The 27,257-nt window shown below is 37.7% G+C and overlaps 1 protein-coding gene across 1 annotated transcript in view; it reads left to right on the top strand.

The window, feature by feature from the left end:
• The window catches only part of brinp2 (bone morphogenetic protein/retinoic acid inducible neural-specific 2), a 172,225-nt gene that overhangs the window by 88,102 nt on the left and 56,866 nt on the right, over nucleotides 1–27,257 (top strand). The window contains exons 4-6 of the mRNA XM_077559107.1: nucleotides 2,554–2,744; nucleotides 14,115–14,296; nucleotides 25,212–25,317. Coding sequence (XP_077415233.1) covers nucleotides 2,554–2,744; nucleotides 14,115–14,296; nucleotides 25,212–25,317 — 479 coding nt within the window. The remainder of the gene's footprint in view (nucleotides 1–2,553; nucleotides 2,745–14,114; nucleotides 14,297–25,211; nucleotides 25,318–27,257) is intronic.

Here is a 27,257-nt window from a genome sequence, read left to right on the forward strand (position 1 = left end):
GTGTGTGGATGCACTACAATGTTTCTGGTACCAATGTTCTTGTGACAGTTTTTCATTCTTTAACAAAATGGTAGCAAAAATTGTGCTTGTGCTCTTTCTACAAAGAAAATAACACGGCAACTGCGGAACAAACAGCAGGCTCAGTTATGTTCTGGGGCTGCTTTGCTAAATCTGGCACAGGTTGTCTTGTACTTGTGCTGGGTGAACTGCAAAGAAATCTCAAGACTATGAATGCATTCGGGAGTGCCCAGTGTCAGAAACCGTGGTCCCTGTTGCAGATCATGGGTCAAACACACTGCCAAAATTAAAAAAAATAAAAATAAAAATTCAAGAATGCCTAGCCTGATTTTTATGTTTTAATTCTCAGTACATATCTAACATTATTTATTATTACACTTTTTTTTGTCCCCCTCCAAAATAAAGGATGGTAAAGGGGGGGGGTATTATAGCCACACCCACTGCCTTGAAAGAGTGAAAGTGGGTCTGAACTGGCTTCCTAAGAATGCCGCTTACTCATCGTTGTGAGAAGTGAAGCTCCCTGCAGCCATCTTACATTGCCACTCGCTAAGGCCACCTAACTTGATTAAATTGATTTCTCCGCGGCGTTTTCACATTATCTTCTGTCTCTATGGTGAAATGCGATACGAGATGTGTGTGGAATACGCATACGGTTGTACTAATTTGTACTAATTAGTAGGGATGTAACAATATCCAAACAATACGATATTATCACGATATTGTTGGCTAGGTTGGCGTTACAAAAAATAGGTCATAATATTGTAAAAAAAATACAACAAAAAAAACACACAATATTGTGCTTTTGTACATTACAGCAATGGAAAATATAAAAATATATTATACATAAAATATATATATGTATGTATGTATGTATATATATATATATATATATATATATATATATATATATGTATATATATATATATGTATATATATGTATATATATGTATATATATATATATGTATATATATATATATGTATATATATGTATATATATGTATATATATATATATGTATATATATATATATGTATATATATGTATATATATGTATATATATTGGTTTAAAGATACAGGCTAGTGCAACGGAAATTGTTTCTTTTTTTCTTTCTTTTTTTTTTTTTACTGCATCTTTAAACCAAGACCACCATCTAGAGGAGTAAAAAAATATATTGCATTTGGTTCATGAAGCTTTGTTTTTTCATCATTAGGAAAAATGGTAAATTGGTTTTAAAAGGTTTTTATGTAGCACTTTATCTACACCATAGTGTGCCCAAAGCGCTTTACAATGCCTCACATTCATCCAAATTTACTTATATTCCAATATGATGCATATTTAAATGTAATAAAAAAATATGTGTAATGCACAGACATAACACATACACACAAGGGCATGAACAAATACATTAGTAAATGAATCTTGTCACTGGCAGGCGATATAAGCAGCAAATAATGTTTTTAACAGGTGGCATATGGCATAGGTTGAATAAAGTATTCACATAGCTTTAACTAATATAATTGTAATATAAACACACAATACAAAGGAATAAAAAGGCTGGTGTTTACAAGAACGATTTATTTATTTATTCATTTATTTCCGTATTATTTCAAAATGTAACAGTAACAATTTTGCATATGTTACTTAATGAAAACTGTAGCCAGGCTGGAAGCATTCATGAGTGTGTTGTGTGAGAATGAACCTCGTAATGAAGCTCTAATTTCACCAGAATGTCCCTGAGGCAACGGTTGCCGAGAAAAGCTTTGTCATGGTTCGTAAATTATACCTTCCTTTTCTTTGAATATATATATCTATATTTATATATATTATGTATGCAGCAATGCAACTTCAACATAAATTGACAATTACTGCCTTCTTTGTGGTGTCTCAACCATCCCATTTATCTGTATAGTGCAATTCTAAAGGACAACGCCCAATTGCTACCATCATCACATTTGTGTAATATTCAAATGTAAACTGACTTTCGACCCAGACCGGTATCACAACCAGCGGTTAACAGTATAAAGACATGCCACACACTGTCTGCCTACGTTCTTGTCGCAATATGAATGTGTGCGTGAGTGCGAGTGAGAAGTCAGTTGTGGAATTTTTCTCTGAAATGCACACGCAACGCACTGCAATATTCAGCAATTCTCGCTTTGCCAACAAATTATGCAGATGAGGCAGATCGGCTCTTTTTCTGCTTTGATTTGCATAATATTCGCATACTGTACCTTGGGGTTACACTACATGGACTTATTAAGAGTTCTTAAATCATTAAAGACGCTTGAAAGTAGGTAATATTCTCAACTCTTTGTTTGTCTTGGTAACAATGGCATTTAAATAGACTGAGGGTAAGGCTGTTAATCAATTTTAACACTTGCTCGGTTCAGGGTGCCAAGAAAGTTGCCTTATTCAGGTGCCTCTTCTATATGCGTAGGTTGTCAACAGTAACACTGTCCTTTATAAAGACGGGAGGGAAGTTGAAAGAGTTGACTTGAGTGTGTATTTACTTTGATATGTATTTCTCTTGTCAGGGAATTCAGCCACTGGAAGGTAAACAGCCTGGCTACCGAGAAGAGAGACTTCCTGAAAGCTTCGTTGCCCTTAGCACCAGAGTTCCTACGCAATCTGCGATTACTGGGTCGACGGCCAACCTTGCAGCAAATCAACGAAAACCTCATCAAGAAATATGGAACCCACTTCCTGGTGTCTGCTACTCTAGGAGGTAAGAAATGGCTTCAGGGTAGCTTTGTGGGAGCATTTACGCTCCGGTTATAAAGTGTGCATGTTTATTTGAAACAGCCAATTGTTATTTTACTTTAAAATGAACGTCAAGTCTGTCGTAAGAGCCTCGAAACAGTGAATTGTGGGCACGGCCAAGTCTGAAACAATAATTCATATGGTACCTGCAGCATCTAATCACAGCGCTTAGACCATGTTACTGTTCAATCATCCTTCCTCTAAATGAGCATTACTTGCTGCAAGAGCTGGGAAGAGTAGACGAGGGATAAAATTGACCCGTTTCTAACCATATGTCTCACTTTATTGGATTTCTTTTTACCCTCTTCGCCCCTCTGAGAGGATTGAAGTAACTCACAAAACAGAATTGCCTGCAGTATTGATTTTAGACACCTCACAAATCAGGGCGGAGACCTGCATTATACGTTCAGATCGAGTGACATCCTCGTGATACTGACACACTGCAGACCCTGGTCATCACTTAGTATAACATAACTTCACTGCTTGGTATATACAGGCTGTGGAAAATCAATTCCAGGCTATATTTTTTTTTCAAGCTACCGCTTGATACAAGATTTACAAGGCAGAGAGTTATTAGGCCACCATTTTCAGAGCATTCAAAGCATATCTGTATTGTTCAAATTCACTAGATTAGGATATTTTTTCACATGCAAGCAGAATTTTGTTGAAAGTAACCATACTTGTTGGGACTTCATTTTGATTAACCAATTGCAGAATCATATACTATCTCAATACATGGAGTGTGATACAATTCAACAACCGTTCAATTTTAAAGTGGAACGATTTGGTTCGATTCAGTAGGATTACGGTTTGGTTCGATATGGTAAGGCTCAATTTGAGAGAGTATGATAAAATGAGTTTCTTGGTGTCATTTTACTTACATAAGAATGAACGTGTCAGTCAGTGTTGCCAGGTGTATGATAATTATCGTATTTGTACGATAATTTGACCCTCTGTACGATGCACGATCAATAATCCTAAAAAATAGCAAATGTACGATAATTTGACCATTTCATATTATTGCCGGCAAAACTGAAACTGCCAGAGTTTTTTGTGAACAATGAAAGTATCTGTTCTCATGTGGCATGATACCAGACAATCGCACTTTGCTGAGCGTGAGAACGATTGATGTCCATGCATTGATTGGCTGAATGGTAATAAAATAACAAGTGGACGATATGTGCTGCTTTGAAGGCCACCTTTTTCTTTAATCGCTCAGTTCCTTAGACCCCAATATTAGGCAGAGGCATCTTTTGTTGAATTACAGGTAGAATTATTTAATAAAAACTATACAAGTTTGCTCCTATAAACATCATTAACTCTTTGCCTGCCAAAAAACGTTAAATGACGTTTAGTAAAAACCTACGGAGGGCCGCCAAGGATGTTAAAAGACGTTCTCCAATTTTTTATTTTATTTTTTTTTTGGAAACGGGTGGAGGAAAGCCTTGGCCAGCTGTGGTGAAAGTTTCAAGCAGATCTAGTTAGCCTAATGACTATTTTTGGCCCCTAGATGGCAGCAATGACTCTCTTTTGGCAAGATTGGGTAGGCGTCAGTAGAAGACGTGAGGCGGAGCTAGAGGGGACAATGGCTGGGGAAGGGAAGAGAACATGGCGACCGGTTGCAAGCAGCTCACGCTCGAGCAGTTTTTTTCAAAGACGAAAAGCATCGACCAACGCTAAAGAGCACATTGATGATGACGATGATCATCATCGATGATGATGATGGTGACTCCGAGGTTGGAAGCGTTGACGCGGCAATAGAAGACGTGAGGCGGAGCTCACACTTGGGAATTTTTTTCAAAGACGAAAGGCATCGACCAACGCTAAAGAGCACATTGATGACGACGATGATCATCATCGATGATGATGATGGTGACTCCGAGGTTGATGCCGAAGTTGGAAGCGCTGACGCGGCGGCTATGACGACGTCAAAAAGGTTCACGGGCTAGCGATGCTAACACCGGAAAACGCGGAGCACAACCGAGCACGCTCAGGCGGACTTTCAATCGGACGACGAAGAGTACCCCGAGTCCAATGCATATTCATCGGAGGAGTGGGTACAGTCTGCTACTTCTATTCCCTGGAAAAAAAGGCCGTCAAGAAAATGTAACGTCTGCACGCGAAGCGGACAATCGAAGTGAAACGTATCTGTTGTGCAAATCCTGCTCCGTCTCCTTGCACGCAGGGCAGTGTTACAAAAAGAAAAACTGTATTTGAAACATCCACATAATTGTAAATAGTACCACAGTTGCACACATTTGTAAATAGTTTGCGAAATTGTTTTGTCAAATTGTTACACTGTTCAATGGAAATTAACGTATTTTGCAATCTAAAAACACTTTTTCATTGTTGGTGGTGGTGTATTACAGAAGTAAAGCACTATTTAGGTGTTTGTGGCATCATTCATGGACAAAAAGAAGTGTAGAATTCACTAGAGTGCATGAAATAACATCGTTTCACAAAAAGCTCTTTTTCTCCGCTTTTTGTTTCAAAACAGAGCATTTCGGTGAAAGTAACCATTTTCTATTGTTGATTACTGAAGAACGGAATAAGGTAGAAACAAATTTTTCTGATGAAAGATGAGAGTTCAATCTTTCATTTGGTAGAATGTGTGTTTCCATAGTCCAAACACAACATTTTCTGTGGACCTTGAAAAATCACTCAAAATGCTTAAATCGGCTGGCACTGGCGACATCCCGTTTCTGAAAACGTCTGGCAGTCAAAGAGTTAAGCATATAATTTATAAATGTCTTTAAGTCAAGTTGTAACATGTCTGAAGTCCTGTTGTTTATGTTTAACAAATTTAAAACATCATAAATCATGTTATTTCCCCTAAGTACTGTCTCAAATGTTCTCCAATTTCGATACTGTAAATGTATGGGAGCTGATGCGGCGTAACGTTTCTTGGGAGGAGTAATATGGTGGCCTTGCGGCTTCAAAAGTCTTGGCCTATCGGCTATCCAGTTGTATAGTCAGTGATGTTAACCCATTCTCTACTGACACAAAGAAGCCCTGAGTGCCTGTGAGCGGCGAGCGCTTTTAAACACTAGAACGACTATATTTGACTTTTGCGAATCAGTGGGCTTGTTATTTTGGTTATGACGGGTGTACAATCATTTCCATCAAAATACGATCATTTTGTGTCTGTGGTACGATAATCCTATATTTCCCGCCTGGCAACACTTGTGTCAGTACTGTAAATGTGGCATTTCCTTAAAAAATGTAGCTCTACAGTAAAATAAGATTCAATATGTGTCTCAATATATTTTGAAGTGAATTATTTAATTCGGTTCAATTTGATGCACTCACATCTTGTAAAAAACAACAACAGATTTTCCGATTCAAATATTTCCACTAATTACAGGTAAAACGACAAAACTAGAGCTGCGAGCAGCTATAAAGGGCCCTCGTTGGGGTACTGGCACGTTGGGGTACTGTTACATAGTACAAGGACCGTCAAAAATGTAAATGTTTTTGCCATGCCTCGTGTGTGCAAAGTTTCATCAAAAGGCCAAAAATGATGCGCAATTCCCAAAATAAAATCAAAATGGTGGATTTCATGTTAGGTTTAGCAAATGGCTTTAGGGTACTTTTTTGTAGGTCTTGGGCTGATAAGTATGCCTCCCAATTTTCCCAAATCTAGCTAAATTCTACAATTGGAAATGCTTCATAAAAATGTCTAGAGGGCGGTATTGAGCTATTTATTACAAATTTAGCAACAAATCTCTAAAATATGTCTGTGCAAAGTTTCATGAGTTTTCGCACGTGTAGACTAAAAAAAGCAGTTTTTCTTTGCAAACAATGCATCGCTAAGGCAACGGCATGTGACAAAATAAGAAGCTTTCGCTAACTTTTCAATCTTAAACATTTTAAGATGAAACACGGCAGGTTTGAAGATAATCGGATAAATTATGTAGTAGGAGTTTGTTAAAATATGACCCCTATAAAAGGCCACAAAAAATGGCTACAAATCCCAAAGTACAAACCCAATTCCCAAAAAGTTGGGACACTATACAAATTGTGAATAAAAACTGAATGCAATTATGTGAAATTGCCACATTTGAATATTTTATTCAGAATAGAACATAGAGAACAGGTCAAAAGTTTAAACTGAGAAAATGTATAATTTTAAGGGAAAACTATGTTGATTTTAAATTCCATGGTGTCAACAAATCTCCAAAGAGTTGGGACAAGGCCATTTTCACCACTGTGAGGCATCCCCTCTTCTTCTTACAACAGTCTGCAAACGTCTGGGGATCGAGGAGACAAATTTCTCTAGTTTAGAAATAGGAATGCTGTCCCATTCTTGTCTAACAGGCGTCTCTCGAACTGTTCAACTGTCTTGGGTTGATTTTGTTGCACCTTCCCCTTTAGTGAAAGAAGTGGACTGCAGCCTGGCCATTTCAATACCCGCATCCTTTTCCTACGCAGCCGTGATGTTGTAATTGGTACTGCATGTGGTCTGGCATTATCGTGTCGAGAAATGCAAGATCTTCTCTGAAAGTGATGATGGCAGCATATGTTGTTCTCCAATCTGAATTGACCTTTCTGCATTGACGATGCCTTTCCAGATGTGGGAGCTGCCCATGCCACACGCACTCATGCAACCCTATACCATCACAGATGCAGGCTTATAAACGGAGTGCTGATAACAACTTGGGTTGTCCTTGTCCTCTTTAGTCAGAAAGATATAGCGCCCAAGTTTTCCACAAAGAACTTCTAATCGTGATTCCTCTGATCACAAAACAGGTTTCCACTTGGCCATATTCCATTTTAAATAACTTCTTGGTCTGCTTTAGAAATGGCTTCTTCTTTGTACTGTCGAGTTTCATCTGGCAACGGCGGCTGGCACGGTGGATTGTGTTCAACTACAATGTTTTCTCAAAGTATTGCTGAGGCCTTTCTGTGATTTCCCTTACAGTAAGCATTCGTGTTTGCGGTGCAGTGCTGTTTAAGATGTGTATGATTTTTCGGCTTTGACCCTTACACAGAGATTGTTCCAGATTCTCTGAATCTTTGGATGATGTTATGCACTGTAGATTACTTCAACCTTTTTGCAAATTTTCGCTGGTAAACACCTGCAACAGAACATTTTTCAGTGCCCTCCCATTCTCTTACTCACGCTCTTGCTTGTGCTCCCGTCTTTGAAATAAAAACTAAATAACTTCAAATGTCTGAATATAGCCAACTTAGAAAGAAAGAAAGAAAGAAAGATTGTTTACGCCAAAACATTGCCAGCACCCTGCATGTTCAATATTTGTGCCTTGTGTTCTGTTTGCATGGAAACATCCGTCACTTACTCTCCACTTAATGGACAACACCCTTATGGCACATCGTCAGGGGAGCCCCAGCTGACTAATGCAGCCACAGACTGATACTTAGACTCTAGATGTAATTAACAGGCTCAACTAATTGGGCTCACAGAGTATGTGTTCTAATGGTACTATGGCTAAGCACACATATTAGATCAATTTTTATGTTTCATTTGTCTTCTTTCATCTAGTACTGTTGTATTTTTAAGTAAAAATATAAATATTAATTATATTTTCAACAATGAACCAACTCCTGAATTTGCCTTAACACCATTTTCAAGCAAGGTCTACAAAGAATGTAATTCCCCTTTGAGTCAGAGCTGCGTGTTATAGAAATTTTGTCTAATCTTCCATCAATCCGTTTCATTTAGTCTCATCTTTAAAGCGTTTAACAAGCAAGTTGAGGCTGGTATTATTTCCCACTTAAAAAAACAAAACAATATTCCTTCCTTATAGAGTGCATTTGTTTGGTTTATTTACCCATATACTGTACAGGCCAAAAGTTTAGACACACCTTATTCAATGTGTCAATTGCTTTATTCTCATTACGATTACATCGTAGATTCTCATTGAGGTCATCAAAACGAAGAATGAACACATTTGGCATTATGTACTTAAAAAAAAGGTGAAATAACTGAAAACATGTTTTAGATTGTAGTTTCTTCAAAATAGCCACTCTTTGCTCTGATAACTGCTTTGCGCACTCTTGGCATTCTCACCTCTGGGAACTCCTTCAATACTGTTGGAAAACGATTTGACTTGAAGCTCATCAAGGAAATGCCAAGAATGTGCAAAAAAAATCATTAGAGCAAAGAGTGACTATTTTGAAGAAACTTGAGTATAAAATATGTTTTCAATGATTTCACTTTTTTTTAAGTACATAACTCCACATGTGTTGATTTATAGTGTTGATGCCTTCAGTGAGAATCTACAGTGTAAATAGTCATGAAAATAAAGAAAATATCAGCTGTTGGGATGTTTGTGTGCACATCCATCACCTTGGCATTTCACATATCTTGGTTTTAATTTCAAACAAAAACAGAAGGTGCAGAGTTCCCAGGGTCAATAGCATCTCTAATAAAAGTCACAAAAAATGTAAATAATTAGTTCACCAAAGTTAGCACAGTTTTAAATTGGCTCTAGTTTTAGATAAATGTATATTTTTGACAGTTAATTGCTTAATAATTCATTTGTGGATATCAAAAAGGCTTGTCGTTTATTCTCTTGTGAAAGTGAAACAAGCTCGTTTTTTACTGCTAATATTGCCTAATTTTCAGATTCCCAGACAACCAACCCCCCTGAGATTCTAGATGAATCAAAGATTTTGTTTGATGAAACGAAGTGTGGCGTCATTAGCAATTTTGCTGGCTTGAACAGCACATTTGAGTGAGCCAGGTTTGTTAAAAAGTGATCAGTAGGAACGGCAACTGTGTCAGGCAACGAGTCAAGTCAGCGGTAATGTCGCCACATGCTGCCGGGAACAACTTCAAAATAGAAATGACCAAGGCACTAATATCAGCATATTACTGCATTTGCAAATATTTTATTTTGAAGTTGGCCTCACCACTGGCTGTGTGTTTCATCATGGATATCATGATGAAACACACACATCATTGGAACGTCTCTCCCTGCCTGAGATCAGCACCATCTACTCCACTCGCTGTTTGAGTAGAGTGCGCAACATCCTAGCACCATCCGACTCACCATCTTTTCCACCTGCTGCCCTCAGGGAGAAGGTACAGGTCCATACGGGCCAAAACATCAAGACTGGCAAACAGTCTGCATCCACATGCTGTGAGGTTACTGAACTCTGCTCCTCTTCCCTCTCTGCCTCCCCTTTATGGACAATAATAACATCCAACAACAACAATAACTTTGAACCGGTTTGCATTGTTGCAGAATGTCACTACTCCCTTTTAGCATTTATCCTTCTTACGCAACGTTTGACGACTATAATATTTGATCATATGATCCGGTTTTGCACTGATGCACGATGTCATCTTAGGTATCTGAATATTTCTGCTCTGCACTTTATTAATGACAAGACCTTAAGTTGCGCTTAGTCTTTGTTGTACTATGTCCTATACTGTGTCAAATGTTTACACTGAGTTATTTCATGGGTATTTATTTTGTGGGATTTTGCACTTTACTAACTCTGTTGTATGAATGCTGCAAACGAAGTTTCATTGTTCCCTTATGACAATGACAATAAGTAATCTGAATCTTGAATCTGAATGGACAACTGTTGCTGCTTTTAGCTTGACTAGTTTTGTCCAGACTACTTTTTTTTGAGACAAGATAATTAATTAGATATATTTGTAACATTATGTTGGAATGTAAGTACATCTAGGTACTGGTCAACATATAATCCGTTTATAGTACGGTGGGATAATTTTTGATTATTTGATATGGAAAAAATTGATCCTATTCACAGGATTTTATGGTAATTGTAGTCAGCAATAACCAATGGGGACGGTGGTCATGGGTCAGTTGGTGCTTTATTATTATTTGTTTGAAATACATTTAAGTGTTCTTAAGAATATTTTATTTATTTAAGAGGCTTATGCCTACCCCAAAATAGACGTGATGACTCCATTGGCAGGTGCCAAATAGTGTGTTCAATCACTAACACAGAGCTCAACAATTTTTTGGAAACTGAAAGCCGTTTCTTGGGTACATTAGTCATGCAAAATGCTACCAGTTTTATGCACACCTCTGAAACAACAAGTTTGCTGGAATTACATTGAATGATGCAGTTTATATTTGAGTGATATTTATTAATGTGAAGACACTGAACAATTGTTTATTATTCCTCATGATAATTAACAGCACTGATCATGTAGGAAATATATCAGAAATTATATAAATATGCAGCACTATATATTTCTATGCAGCTCTGCAAGTGTTTAAAAAAAGATGACTTTTGCAACATTATGACTCCCGCGGGCACCACGTGTGCGAACCCTGCTCTAACAGATGGTGTGCTGTTGGTGTGGGAGGTGTGCCGGATTTACTAAGGTTGTGACACTATTGGCAACAGGTTTAAAAAGAAATGCTAAACTTAACAGTGCATTTGAAAGACCAGACATAATAGTTGAAATCTTACAAGTCAACTACGTCAGCACAACATTCCGCTTTTTCTTTTTGTTTTCTCCTCCTGTCCTGGCATTTTCAAGTAGTGCTTTAGACAAGATACGAGTTTTCCTGGTAGGAGCAACGCATTTGTATCCATGCGGCCATTTTGTTTGGGAATAGTATGCAAAGGAGATCACTAACCGGATCGTTATAATCAACAAACATATTGATGAGATGAGTTACAGAAAATAAATCAAGCTAAGCGACCACATAAAACACATTTGTGTATCATTAAACTTAAGTTTACAACTTATGACGGCACACAGCAAAAACTGCTCTGGGAGATTGTCATCGTGCATTGAAATGACCCAGAAACACCGAAATGTGGAAATGTTGATTTGAAAGGAGTTTGTCATAGGTGATGTGGTATGAATCCATCTTGTGACCGGCTCCAAGGGAACCTTTTGATCATTCAGAATATCCCAAATTGCATTGATAAATAGTCGATCTGTCACGATAGTTTTTGTTTGGCATTTCAAAATTGTTTTCACGAGCAGAAAGTTCTCCCCGCCGCCTTGTATTTCACCTGTGTCTCTGCTGGCACCACTTTTTCCCTGGTGTGCTTCTGCTTTTCAGACACGCTATTTCAAGATGAAAATCAGCCAGCACATTTTGTCTCAGGTTTGGCAAATCCCATTGTGTATGCTCAATTCATTTACACCTCCCACAACGCGGAACTTGTCACAGTTTTGGACGTTTATCAGATGGTATGGCTTGGCGCACCCAGTTCGTGTCAGCTTCCACATCTGTTTGCATGTGTGATAAGGTTTGTGCCCGCTTTTACATGTGCAACACACCTGCTAACAGCACACGCATTCTTTACTCACAAACATGCAATTTATTGTAACTATCTTAGTAAATAAGGCCCTGACTGTCTTTTACTTTGTTTTCCTCTCAAAATTTTGGGGGGGATTGCAAAAACAAGAAGATGATCATTCACACCCTGGATGAAGTTCACATTTCATTTTTTTTCTCTATCAGTGGTGTTTTATCATTGTTATTTGACTTGGTTTTATAATTCCTTTTGTTTTTTAATGTGCGCAGCTAATTTTCTTTCCATTGAATATTCCAAGACATGGTCCTGGTGTTATGTTTTTACACCTTATGATTATATTATAATGTTCATATGTCTATTTCAGTAGTTTCTTAAATATTCAATTACATTATCAGTAAATGTCAAACTTATATGACAAGTACCCCTACCCCATCCCCTTTCTTTTTTTCCTCCATCCATCCATTTTCCAAATGGATTATTCCTCACAAGGGTAGCTGGAGTAATATATTGGACCCTTTTCCAGCTGTCGTCGGGCAGTAGGCGGCGTAAAGCCTTACCCTTTCCTATTGTTTGCAAATATCACTATATACATACCCAATATTTACATTGAACTAGGACTGCAACTAACAATTTTAATGATCAATTAATCTGTCAATTATTTGGTTTATTAGTTAATTGGTCGATCCACATTGAAAAAACAACAACAAAACATTTTTAATTTCCATACCTTTATTCAACAACAGGACATTATTTCAGATTTCAAAACATGCATTGATGATTCATTATCTGGTTTTGTCCGTCAGAAAAAATTGTCACCAATGTTTTCCAAAGTAAAAGCAAATGTTTGCAAAAAAATTTTGAATGGAAAGAAATGAGATGATATTTACTGTTGGGAGACTGAAACTCAAAAATTTTGGGGACAATTTTTAATAAAAAAAAAAAGTCTCTAAATGATTATCTAAAGAATGATAAATTAATCAGATAACTAATTGATTAATCCTAGCCCCTCCTACTCCACATGTAGCACTCACAAGTGTTGTTGTTATTGTTGTTGTAGAAGTTAATGTCAGGGTCAAAATTATTTTCTGGATCAAATGTCTTTTTTTTTTTCCATACGCATAGGTTTCAAAAGTTCTTTTTGGGGGGGGGTGAGTGCACTGGATCGCTTCCCACATTTGACACAGTCAAACAAATCCTCCTCCTAACAGTCTCTAAAACTTTGGTTTTATTTCATATTTCTTTAAGTCTTTGAGTTCATCAGAACTTTTGCTTCCTCTGTAGAACCATTCAGGCTTTTCTTGACTTAGTCTTTTTTTTTTGTCTTTTTTTTCCCAAGCTAACTGCTTGTCTTGTGATTTCAGCGTTCTTTTTTGTAAAATGTTCACTTAAGTACACATCAGTCCACTTCAGTCACTTTGCCTGTTTTAGGAGCTCAATATTGATCTTGCAGTTCATGAGGCGAACAATATTTGACTTGGTGTCTTTTCTGCAGGCGTAAAACTGGTTAAAATGGCGTGGATCCGTTTTTCTGCCATATGATCGCTGTGAGATCTCCAGGCCATTTATGATTACATGTTTATCTTTCAATTTTGTATATTTTTCAAGGTCGTCAATTCTCTGTTCCAAGTTGTGTATTTGTCTTTATCAAGTTTTTGTATATTACACATCAAGTCGTGTAGTATATTTATATTTATATTTTGTTTGTATTTTGTTCAGCCATTTTGCTCAGTTTGTCAGACATGAAGTTTGCTGATTTTCTGATCTTCTCCAGATCAACCTCAACTCCAGAATGTACTTCATTTGGTGGCAATTTAAGACTGGTTTTCCCTTTTTCTTCTTTTCTGTCTTTGTTTGATCATTACTTTGAATATCAAGTGCCATAAACAGCGTAACACCTTCGAGACAAATCCTTGTGGTTTGCCCTTGTGGTTCTCTCCAAATGTTGGTCCATTCTTTGACTCTCTACCAACTTGGGTTCAGGAAACTAATAAAGAAAATTTAAAATTTAAAAGCCAGAGTTGAGAGTGAATGAGTAGATAAATAAGAGAAACAAAAAAGTCATTCATTGATTACATATTTTTTAATTCAGTCTGACCGATTGTTTTATCCTTAGGGGAGGAGTCATTGACAATTTTCCTGGACAAGCAAAAGCTGAATAAGAAGTCCGAAGGCAATAGCAACAGCACCGTGGTGTCTCTGGAGCTGCTCCATCAGCTTGCTGCTTCATACTTCACAGATCGAGAAAGCACCCTAAGGAGACTGCACCACCTCCAGATTGCTACTTCAGCAATTAAGGTAATCTACAGCATTTGATGCTCACTCAACCTTTGTGTGGGACCTATACTTTCTAACGGTTGCACAGTTATTTACCATCCATGGTGCTTACTTCACAATTCAGTTCCGAGGTATAGAATATCTCATAGTTTTACAATTGAAAGAACAATCTCCCTTCAAGCAAAGCACACGTAAATTAGCAGTCTTTTTTAGCTGTTAGTTTGGGTCTAAATCCATTTTTCACCTGTAACAAATAGCTCTGCTTTGCACGCAACAAATGCACATAATCTTTTCTAAAGATTATTTCCCATCAGCCTCATCCCTCAAAATTGGATATGCAAGGAAACGATAGCTTGCCTTAAAGAGTTGAATGAATTCTATGACCAAACTAGTAACTGAAATCACTATCTGTTTATGCTCCAATTCAATGGACATTGTGCTGTTGTTTCTTATGTGTGCAAACTGGCCACAAAGGGCCAGCATGACATGCCTGTTATTATTGTTTATATGTCAAAAGGTTTCTAACTACTGCAATATTGATGCTAGTTCCATTGGCCCATCTATCGCATTTCCCATTTTGTGTTAGCATTAAAGGGATAGTTTGGGTTTTTTGACATGAATCTGTATGGCATCCTCACCTAAAGTGGTGTGCAATCAGCACTGACTTACCGCTGACAGCGTCCTGTGACACAAGATCTGGTCCGGTTTTGGTCAAGACGAAAGTAGTCCGGAGAGTTGGCTGGGGTCACAGAAATAAAAACAATTTATTCAAAAGAATCATACATTTGCATCACAAAACTGCACATTAGAAAAAAGTCAGACTTCATTACCACCGGGCTCTATTTTTCTGTTTGTATCACTGCGCGGCGCACTGCATCCAGCTGACAGACGCGCACAAACCAAGTTGTTTGGAAGTGTTCACCTGCGAGAGAGCTAATGGAGAGCGAGAGCCATTAGTATATAACGTTACGATTATATAAACTTTATAAGCTTGTATAACTAAGGTGTTTTATGTGTTTTGTATTCTTGTGTGTGAGTGTTTGTGCACGTCTCGCGGTGGAAAGGGACTCATCCATACATTGTTGGTAATGTGTGCTAATTCGGCTTGCGAGTAAAGTTTCTTGTGTTCGGCGTAGGGTGTCGCCAACAGTAGCAAGTTGTGTGAAGACAAATAAAAAGGTGAGATGACCAACCACGTCTGCTGGCACGATTCTTGTGAGACGTCACACTACAGTATATTATATTGTTCTATATGTAAAAATGGTGCAGACGCGTGATTTCCCGCGCTGTACCAATAAAAAATTCCCTGAATCTCCGCACACTTTTCACCGCTTTCCGAGCACTTCAAACAAGTGCACCCCATTTGTCAGTGACAGACACCCGCTCTCTCAGAGCTACAGCTGATCAAGTTGTATCACTTCTCTATTCCTCCTGGCTCTTGCGCTCTCTCTCTCTCTCTTTTTGCCCATTCTAATTCCATTTGACAAATATCGGCATCAGCATATTCGGGTTCATAAAGATACCCCCTTGGCTCAGTGCTAAAGACATTGTCGTTGTAGTCAGACATGTTATCGTGAGTTTTCAAAGTTATAATTATGGTGGAATGCGTGTCTGTCAGCTGGATATGCAGCGCAGTGATACGAACAGAAAAATAGTGCCCGGCAGTAATGGAGTCTGAGTTTTATTTAATGTGCAGTTTTGTGATTTTATCACTCTTTTGAACAAATTGTTTATAGAAGAAAAACGCTTCATTTCCGTGATCCCAGCCAACTTGCCGGACTACTTTCGTCTCGACTAAAACCGGACCGGGTCTCGGGTCACAGGACGATGTCAGTGGTAAGTCAGTGCTGATTGCACACCACTTTAGGTGAGGATGTCCAAAAACCCGAACTATCCCTTTAAGCTAGCTAACTTTCGAGAGACAAGGTGGTTTGGTTAAACACACATATAATTCCCTATTTTATATTCAGTTTTACGGTAAACTGCAACTGGGAGTGGCAATAAACACAAAGGTTGCCTGTATTTACGCACTTTGTTTTATGCTCTCTTTTTATGAAACAGCCTGCCAGAGAACGTTCGGGTTTTTAACCGGATCAAGACCCCCCTTTTTGAAATTAAGCTTTTAACTAATATTTATTTTCTTACCTTTTAGTTTATTTCTAGTCATTTATTATTATTTAATGCTCATGCTGCTTTTGCATGTTAGATCTTATGGTTTTAAATAATTTTACGCTATAAAGTTTTTGGTCTATAAAGTTAATTAGTTTACATGGATTTTATTTTTTAATAAAGCAATAGTTTACAATCATCAGTGATTCCTCAGAGGGCGCCCTCTGTACCGGGAGCTCTGGTGGGCCGATGTATTGGAGGCTCCATGCTCGTAGCCATTAGTTGGTATATACTCACCTGGATGTGCTGTACCTGGACTTAGGTCCTTTTGCTGTTACTCCATTATCTTTTACCAATACCTACAAACACGCTGATAAATAATGGAAATGAATAGATTTCAAAGTCAAGTTTGAACATTCCAGTCAGTTTCATTGTGTTAGGATTTTGGGCAAAGGTAGAGACAGGTGGTGGCGGCTTCATGGTGAATTATATCACAGCAATCATAAGCAAGCATGCAGTGTATCCAGTCACTCTCAAGTAATCTGCCATCTGATACATTTCTGGATTGTGTAAACAAAATTCAAAATCATTGACCATTTGACACGTTGACATTATTGATCAAAGTACCAACACGTGTGTGTGTGTGTTTGTGTGTGTGTCACACACACACACACACATTTATATATATATATATATATATATATATATATATATATATATATATAAAATGTGGCAATTTGGTAGACCTACCGCATATTATATTTAAAATTAACAAAAAAGCAAGAAAATATCAAATGTCTTAAGGAAAAATGGTAACCTGCCCATAGTTAAATGAATCCAACAACTGATTAAAATGCAGGTGCATTCCATACATAGATGTTCTTTTACAGCCAAGAGATTTGCTCACCCGCCAACACAAATTCACACATTAATGAGCCAGAGCATCCTTTACATATCTCTGACAAATAATGATCTCTGCTATGCAAGCCACCTGCCGGGGTCTGTTCTGCCAAATCTTGTCACCCAGGAGGAAGTGCCGCTGAGTGGGATGTACTTGACCTGTGTCCATGTATGTCTGTGGGCACTGAGTGGCTGCAACACAGCATCAAGTGAGAGGCTGGAGTGAAACATTAATATTAAAATAAACCACAGTCAGAAAATGAAGGAGTATCTTCTATGGGCACAGTTGAGACCACACATTTATGTATTATCCGTCTTCTATAAAGCTTCACTAATGCAATGTATGAGTGAAGTGAAGCCATTTTCTGTTGCAAAGGAAGGAGACTCTTTCTATTCTTTGTTGAAAGAGCCATAACTGCAGTGTAAGCAGGAAAATCATATAAATAAATGTATTTGACTGAATAATATTTGTTTTGGTGCCCTAGGATTGTCGTTTGTTAGCCATGCTTAGTAAAAGTCATAGCACAGCTTTTATATTCAACATATAGTACCAATTAAAAGCAGAGAAAGGCAACCATTTGGAACATAATGTTCACAAAGCAATAAAGAAGTTAATTCATAATTATGTCCTTTAACACTTTTTGAGCACAGTAAAGCAAATGAACTAAAATAGGTAATCTGTAATTTTTAAAATGTTTATTATGACCATTTCCAAATGGAAACAGAATTGTCATCAGTTTTATTGGGGTTCTGTTTGTCCTCATTGTTCAATACACTATAACTTCTTTGTTCTGCAAGAACATCTGGCAGAAGACCAATCATTTTTGCATTGACGTCTTACCATCTCAATGATGGACCTCTGAAGATGGAAGGGCATATGTCATGTTTGGTTTCAGCAGGCCATAAGACTCCTTTTGGCAAACATTTAGCAGAGAATGGCCGCTGGTCATTCAAATGAGGGGAAGCTCTTTTTTAATTTTTTATTTTATTTTTACGCCTTAGACAGATCATCCAATCATCACGCACTAGTTGAATGTCTGGGCTGGCCCACTGTTCCATTAACCCCCAGAGACGCTGAACGTCTGATGGGCGGGAAAAAGCACAGCATTTATTCAATAACCGTCCAGCTTTGCGCAGTGGAACAACCCACTCTACAAAGCAGCGTCCGACTGTGCAAATAAATAAATAAATGTGCCGTGGAACTACAGGAAGGAATTATTATTACAGTTATTTGTGATATGTAGCTGATTCTGAACAAAAGATAAAGGTATTTTGCACATAAATTGCAGTGCATATTTTAACGTTCTACATTCAATAAAAGACATTCTATTTATGTCACTCACTACACTAAATAAAATAGTCGGTTTCATCTTCGCTCCAAAAGTGTGGTTCTTTGCTGTGTTATGTTTGTTTACCTCTGCTTGAGTATTTCTGTTATATTTTGGGGTTTTGCCCGTGTGCATAGTACATGGCCTTTCAAAACTCGAATATTGCCAATATTTGGGTTTAAAAGGGTTGTTACCTGCATGTAAATGTACTCAGTATGTACATGTGATTTGTTAGTTTTTCACTTTTAGTAAATTTGTAAAAAAAAAAAAAGATAAAAACAAAATATAAAAACATAAAATGTGAAAATAAGTAATGTGCTGTTTATTTGTATATATCTAATATTAAGGCCACAAACTAGCAGAGACAGCGTCACTGCTGGTTGAAGCCAATACAGCACTCCATTTTTACCACTGAATCACTGGGAACTATGTATGTACTCATTGCCAACTAGTGTGATGCCAGAACATAGCTAGAGACTTTGGTAAGTAATTGGTCAGGGATAACAGTGTTTACAACACATCTGTACTGGCGCCAGCTTTTCTCTATCTGGATGCGTTGTACAGTTAAGTTATTTTGTACATGGAAACAAATCTGCCATTTATAAGCCACATGTAAATGTTTTGGAAAGCATGTTTTGCGATACACAAATAACATCACAACACTGATAAAATTATGACTTATTTGTCCATTTGTTGTTCATCTTTCATCATGCTGTGCTTTTTTGCTGGCAACTTTTCAATGCCATTTGTGGTTCCCAGAATATGTAAGGCTTCATTTTATGCAAGCCTGTGCTATTATCCAGCCCGAACGGAGAGAAACCATGAAAATTTATGGAGCTTTTCTGAGAACTGTCAAACAAAAATGAATCTATGATTATACCAAATATTTTAGTCTAGGTGAGATAGTATGCCTCTGTAGCACAGCATTGTGATTTATTTATTAATTTATTTTTAAGTGCATATGCTTGTGATTGATATCCCTTAGAAATTATACCGGGCCGTTTGCGGGACTTGACATGCTCTAAATATAAAATGGTGATGACTGTGATGATCAGATGTTCCCCACAATTCACACATTCCTGTTTTCGACACATTTTTCCATATTGGGTCTTTATTGATGATTTTAAAGCACAGTGGATGTTGAAGAGTGTATAGGGATGTTCTGGAAATAAAACAGTTTTGGCAAATTATAACCATTGCTGATTTAGCTTCAGCTAAATTGTCGATTTGTAGCTGTTTTTGACATTAAGTGCAATACTCAACCGTATTCTCCAAACAACTTACAATGTAAAACATGAAGCAGTGGAAAGAGTAAATGCCATAGTTAACCCTAACCCTCGAAACAGTGTCAAATAAAGCAATCATTTTTAGCCTCACTATATAAGATTGTCGACAACTGTCTCAGTCGCATTCTAATATGAGAGACACGAGTGGTACAACAGGACATACATAGCTAAAACAATTTTTTGTTTGTTTTTATTTTAATTTCTGTAGAGTTTCTTCTCTTAGCTTCTTTGCTGTTAAATCATCATAAAAACCATGTAGTCAATAATAATTTGACCAGTTTACAGTATCGTTATCGTGTGAGGATATTACAGGGGCTTTCTTTTTTTTGGTGTTCTTTATGTACATGTAAATGCGCTGTGGCTGTATGCATACTATAGTAGATTGTTTTGTTCAAGGAACAAGAATAAATGATCACAGTAATGGTAATGAAAACATATGAAGCCTGTTTGTAAATCAGTCACCTCAGTCATGTTATTTCCAGCTTCCACAAACCAGCGCATGGAACACATCTGCTGCTGTGTAGTATTAAAACAAAAGATGTTTGTTTTTGATTTGCTGTCAGATGGCTCTGTCACATTCACAGAAGCTCTGTGTCCCCTTGTAGGGCCTGCCTGGGAGCTGTGCACATCTGCTTCACTCATTTCCAATGTCACATTTTAATTCACACACGGTAAATGCTTCATCTACCAAAATCTGAATTGCTGATTCAAGATAATTGCAAACACATTTCTCTGACCAAATATATACATTTTATGCCACGTGATACTGTATAATTTCCTTTTAAATAATTTTGTATTATTATCAGAACAACTGATTGTGTATGTTGTGCCGAAGTGCAAATGCCGCAAGGCTTTACTGTCTATGCCAAACGTTTTACTCTGCAGTTGGTAAGAAGGAAGAAGACGTATTTGGCAATTTTACAATGTGTTCTTTTAACAAATGGTCAGAAGCCTCAATATTGTGTGAAAAACCCAAACACAGCCTCAACAGCCCGGCACCTACTCCTCATGCTGTTCACCAGTCTGGTTAGCACTGCTGTGGGATGAGATTACACTCCCCAATAAGAAGTGGTGAAAGTCAGCCAAAGTGGTTTTGTTGATCACAAAAGCATCAACTGCATGGCTACAGTCATCACAAGCGTGTTCAGTTGGATTGAGGTCATGACTGTTTGCAGTCCTAGCCGTAATTTATGCTTCGAAATTCTGAAGTAGCCTGCGACAGAATTGTCATCTTGGAGGATGGAGCTCAGTCCCAAAGTGTGGGGATTGGCTTTAATTATAACCGTCCTGGAATTCCCAGTAATGGAAAGGCTGTACCACTGGTACATTTGAAAACACCTTTCCTATTCAGTTGGTTGAGATTCTTAAAGGGGAAGTCAAGCAAAAAAAATGCTTAACAATATGTTTTATGCAGCCCCACTAGTCTAAATACGGTATTCTGGTTAATATTGCGTTAGTGGAATATGAGTTAAGCAGCAAAATCTAGCAGTTGTTATTCATATCAGAAGGCGGCCATTTTGCCACTTGCTGTCGAGTGAAAATGGCATCACAGTTGCTCAGGTCTCAGGTAACAATCAATCACAGCTCAGCTTCAGAAAACAGGTGAGATGTATAAAAACGGCTGCATTTTGCTTCATAACTCATGTTCCACAAATGTAATATTAATCAGAATGTCATGTTTAGACTAGGGCAGCACGGTGGCTGACTGGTTAGCACGTCCGCCTCCCAGTGCAGAGGACGTGAGATCGAGTCCGGGCTTCGGCCTTCCTGGGTGGAGTTTGCATGTTCTCCCCGTGCTTGCGTGGGTTTTCACCGGGTACTCCGGTTTCCTCCCACATTCCAAAAACATGCATGGCAGGTTAATTGAACTCTCCAAATTGTCCCTAGGTGTGAATGTGAGTGTGGTTGTTCGTCTCTGTGTGCCCTGCGATTGGCTGGCAACCAGTTCAGGGTGTACCCCGCCTACTGCCCGAAGCCAGCTGGGATAGGCTCCAGCACCCCCGCGACCCTAGTGAGGAAAAGCGGCCAAGAAAATGGATGGATGGATGTTTAGACTAGTGAGGTCACATGTAAAATATTATTGTCAAGAAATGTTTAAGGTTGACTTCATCTTTAACTCTTTATCTGTTCCTCTCCACCTTCATACTTTGTTCCTATAAAGTTAATTGATATTAATATAATAATATAGGGAAGGGATTATTTTCTATCAAAGGTTACTTTAAATCTGAGCAGACCAAAATTACATAACGGGTCCCCCAAGGCTCCATCCTGGGACCCCTTCTGTTAACATCTACATACTACTACTTGCTTAGATAATAGAAAATAATCAAATTGTTTATCATAATTTTGCAGATGACAAGCTGCTCTACATTTCAGTGTCCCCAGATGACCTTAGCACAACACAATCACTGGGTAAATGCATGGAACAGATAACTGAGTGCATGTCCCATATTTATTTTTACAGTCAAACGGAGAAAATAACAAAGTTGTGTTCCTCCTTAGGTTCTAAAACATCTTAAAATCAGCATGCAACTCCAGTCTCTTCAGTTAAAAAGGCAGGATAGGACAGAAATCTTTGTCATGGGCTCAGACCTGAATTTTAAAAAGACATACAAACAATCACAGTCAGCCTATGGACTATATGTCACAGAGGAGGCGGGACTTCCGGGTTTTCACCCATCAACTTTGTTTCCGTTTCCGGTTTGCATTGTGTGGGCCATGTCCCCGTACTTGCGCTTCCGCCTTTGTGCCCCTCAGTTGCGTGTTCCAGTCAACGGGTGCGAGGCTGCGAGTGTGTAGTGTCTATCTCAGTGTCCGCAGGTGTGGGGAGTGTTGGAACGCGGCCAGCCGGAAACGGCGCTGATGTGTAAAACCCGGAATTCGGAAGTCCTTGGCGTCCACCCCATTATCACCTCAAAAATATTTGTAGGATTAAAGGACTGATGTCACAGCAGTCTTTATCTTTAGTCGGGTTGATTACTGTCATAATTTATTTTTCAAACGCTGCCGCTAGAGTCCTCGCTAAGACTAAAAGAGCGGACTACATCACTACTATTCTGAGGTCTCTAAACTGGCTCCCTGTCTCTCAGAGAATATAATCTAAAATAGTCTTATTAGCCTATAAAGCTCTGAATGGTTTAGGCCCAAAACAAATAAAATACCTTTTAATCCAATATGAACTTTACAGACTGCTCTATGTTTCTAAAGTTAGATCTGGGCATGGCGAGTCGGCCTTCGGTTTTGGTGCTCCCTTTATCTGGAACAAACTCCCAGAATACATCAGAACTACCAAGAGTCAAATTTTTTGTAAATTAAGGTTGAAAACTCACTTGTTTACTGCTGCCTTTAAGTAAAAATATGTTTACTCATCGAATTTTACTCAAAATCTGCAATGCTACTTTTATTTTAATGTGATTCTTTTATTCACTGTTTTTAATCATCTTTTTACATGCGTCTTTCAAAATACTTAGTCCCCCCAACCCCCGTTGTCATTGTATTTTAATGTTCTGTGTAAAGCACCTTGAGTCACCATAACGCTAAAATATGTTACACCAATAAACTTGACTATGGATATGTTGCACTTGATTTCCCCAGTTTCACACATACAGCGCATCCGGGAAATATTCACATTTCCACGTAGTGTTGTTGGAATGTCTTTCAATTTTTCAAACTGCCACTCTGGCTCCTATGACTGGTGGACACAAAGTGTCAGGCAGGGCAAGAGGGAAGAAGCTATGCAAGCAAGATAGGAGGGGCTGACGGGGGATTCGAAGGAATTTGGACAACATAATGTTTGGAAATTCAAAGAATGGAAGCCTACTCCGCCTCTCGGATCACTCCTAAACTACTCTCAGAGTAGATTGAGGGCATCAGATTGATATTCTGATTGCACCCAACACAGTAAAAATAGTGACCACCTCATATTTCCAATTCTCATTTCCCACTAAGACATGATGGCAACTCAGTGCAGACTTATTGACGATGGAGTGTTTAATCAGAACAAAGGCAGCAAAAAAAATAAAAAAAAACTGTACAACAACATTCTGCCAAATTGAGATTGATTGAAGGGATTGAAGAAAGACATCTGAAAGTAACTATGAGACAAAAGGACCAAGATGATATATGGATTCAAGGCTGCAGAAGTATCCAGGGTTTTTTGAAAGAAATTACCTGCTCTACTGTCAGCCCTGTGTGGAGAATGTACTGTACAAATAAGTGACCCCAACAATTATGTCACAATACAAAAGCAAAGCACTGGGCTTTGTTTGACATCAATTCTTCCAAGTAGTAGTGGTTAGGATCTCAAACGTTAAATATTGAATACGGTTTGGTTGTTTATTGAACATATATACAATTTGCAGACAAATAAAGATACAAAATTTAGAAGAAGAATTAGGTTTTATACTGTTCCAAATAAATCTCAACAGAAGTAATGTTTCCTTACTTACTGTGACCTTGAAAATGTCAAGAAAAGCCTACTAGAATGTCTGAACTTTATTTGGGAGGTGCTTTCAAAGGTGGCAAGGATGTGCTGACTCCCATTTAATATGAGTGTCAATGTGATTCATTCTGAACACAGCAGTATCCTCAATTATAAGAGGGTGTGCACACTTGTGCAACCATGTTATATCGTTTGTCGTTTGCTTAACAAGATTTAGTAGACTTTTTATATCCACGCTAGACACAAGTGATTTATTGATTTTTATCCTTAATAAAGTGTTTTTATTTATTTTTTATGTTTTATTAGCATGCTCATGTTTTATGAAATTGTTGGATGTTGGCTATAATTTTAAGAGGAAAAATTTTCAGTTTTGGAATATGGCTGTAATGTAACAAAATGTAGCAAAAGTGAAGTGCTGTGAATATGTTATGGATGCACTGTACATGTATAGTGAATATGTTGCACATAATTCTTATACAGATTTTTGTACATTAATTTCAAACTTAAGTAATCAACCAAACTAAAAAATAATCTACAATTAAAAAAAGAAACAGTCACAACTTGTATGTCACATTTTACATGGCCAAAAATGAGTGTGTACAGTATTGTATAAAATGTTCAAGACTTTCCTTTAATTCATATATTCATATTTGTATGCAATGATGTAAATCAATGCAATAATGTAGTATACATGGTATTTCAGCTTCCAAGAGTTTTTAGTACAAACCACAGCTTTTTTTTTTTTTATTGTATTGTTCTATACAAATATAGAAGTGGAGTCATTAATTTTTTTGCTGTGATGATCGCATGCTGTCATGATTACATCTGGTGTCTATTTCTTTGGTAAACAGTTACTTCTTCCTGTTTCCTAGGTAACTGAAACAAGGACGGGTCCTCTCGGCTGCAGTAACTACGACAGCTTGGATTCAGTTAGCGCAGTGTTGGTGCACAGTCCAGAAAATAAGATCCATCTAAAAGGTACGCTTGTGTAACACACTGGCACACACCCACAAGCAAACAAACCCCTCACCTCCATTCATTTGAAATTCATGAGCAAATGCACACCTTCCGTGAAGAAACAAACTTATTTCCCTTCCTTAAGTGACTTCAAGGCACATATATGCTTGCCACCTCCATACCTCCATCCACTGACTTGCAGCTTTCCCATCGCGCACAATCCATACACAGAAGGTGTCTTGCGCTGCGCTCGACCAGGATGACCCTTTACTTTACGCTGCAGTAGTTCATATGTCTGTTCTGCTTTGCTGACTCGCCGTCTCATGGGCAATCTGCTATCTTAGCAGGCAGAAGATGGACTGTGTCCTGCCACACTGACCCTGTTCCAACCCCTTAAGTTACACATAGAGCACTCAAGAATGAAAAGTGTTTTGAGTTAAAAAAAATAAATAATTTATCAACGGTTTGAAAAATCGATTATTATATGTACTTTTTGAACTATTCTTACCTAAACAATGCATTTGTTTTTACTTCCCGCTTATAATCACCAGGGTTGCTTGATTATCAGAAATGACTCACACTGAGGGACTTCTCATTGTTCGTAAGAAGACATTAATTAGCTCCCGTGGATAAAAGAAAACATTGCAAAAATGTTCTATTTTGTATGAATCACAAATTAGAAAATACGAGAAGTGATTTGTCTATTGTGTTTAAGAATTTAGTGGAAGAGGCAGCATCTCCTTCTAGCTTGGTTAGGGTTTGTTTGTTGCTCAAATGATAATAGGAAATCATCGGTATTTGTATTGTGACTTAGACAGTTTGGTTGTTGGAATGCCTTTAGTCTGTCATAAAATTATATGTAAAAAAAATGGCTCAGACTTCAATCAAAAAAAAAGTGAGATGTTTGATACCACCTTTTTTTCAGACCGATACAAGTATGAGTACTCAACTCCCGAGACTCCTCAATTGTCACCGATACCAAGCACCAATACCACTAGTACTTTCAATAAATAATCCCTCCACCAAAAATCAATGATAATTGATAATTAAAAAAAGACCAGTATCTCCCAATATAGCATTTTTCCTTATAATTGCATGAAATCAATGTCAATCTTCTATTATAGTTTTTCCATTTGTTCATAAAATACATACAGGTATTTTGTATAGAACACACAATGACCTGAATTTAAATAAATGAATGAATACATAAAATTCTTAATGGCCGTCTGTCAGACATGTGCGCCTTATGTTCCTGATCATAAAACGGCCTCAAGAGAGAGGCAGATACTGCGAGTACTAATACCTTGAAATATGGCTGGACCAATTTCTCAATTTCCAATGCCTAGCAGTTAAAGGCAGAGAGAGAGCGCATTACTCATTCACATAATTCTACAATATCTTATCATCCATTTTCCATATCACTTACCCTGTTTAGGGTTGCAGATCTAATTAATTACTAATTAAGACAAGAGTTTCACTATGTGCACGGTAAACTTACTTTTAAGTACGAATAATTGTATATTTGTTATTGCCATGGCAACCTGCAACACCTTCTTTAATAGTCTATAATAGTGGTTGTACTGCACAAAGACCGTTTGTTGCTTTAACACTAGTGTCCATAGTTTAATGCAATGTTTGTAAAATAGTTGCAACACAATAAAGATTAAATTCGTGGCAAGTTATGTTAATCTTTCTCACTAAGTTATACTTTAATTATATATTAGCTGCATTGTGTTACATATACCATGCATTCATTTGATCAAAGTCTTATTTTCTATTTATTTTCCCCCTTTTGGAAAAAAAATAATAATAATTTCAGATTTTCCCATAACAAAACACAAACCCAACCATAAGAAGATAACACAAAAATTAATTCATGTTAAATAACCATCTGGTCTCAAAATTGGGTGATAATAGTCAGACAGAGCACCATTACATTTGTAAGAGGGCCGGCGGTTAAG

Source organism: Vanacampus margaritifer, chromosome 2 (genome assembly GCF_051991255.1).
Source record: "Vanacampus margaritifer isolate UIUO_Vmar chromosome 2, RoL_Vmar_1.0, whole genome shotgun sequence".
NCBI lineage: Eukaryota > Metazoa > Chordata > Actinopteri > Syngnathiformes > Syngnathidae > Vanacampus > Vanacampus margaritifer.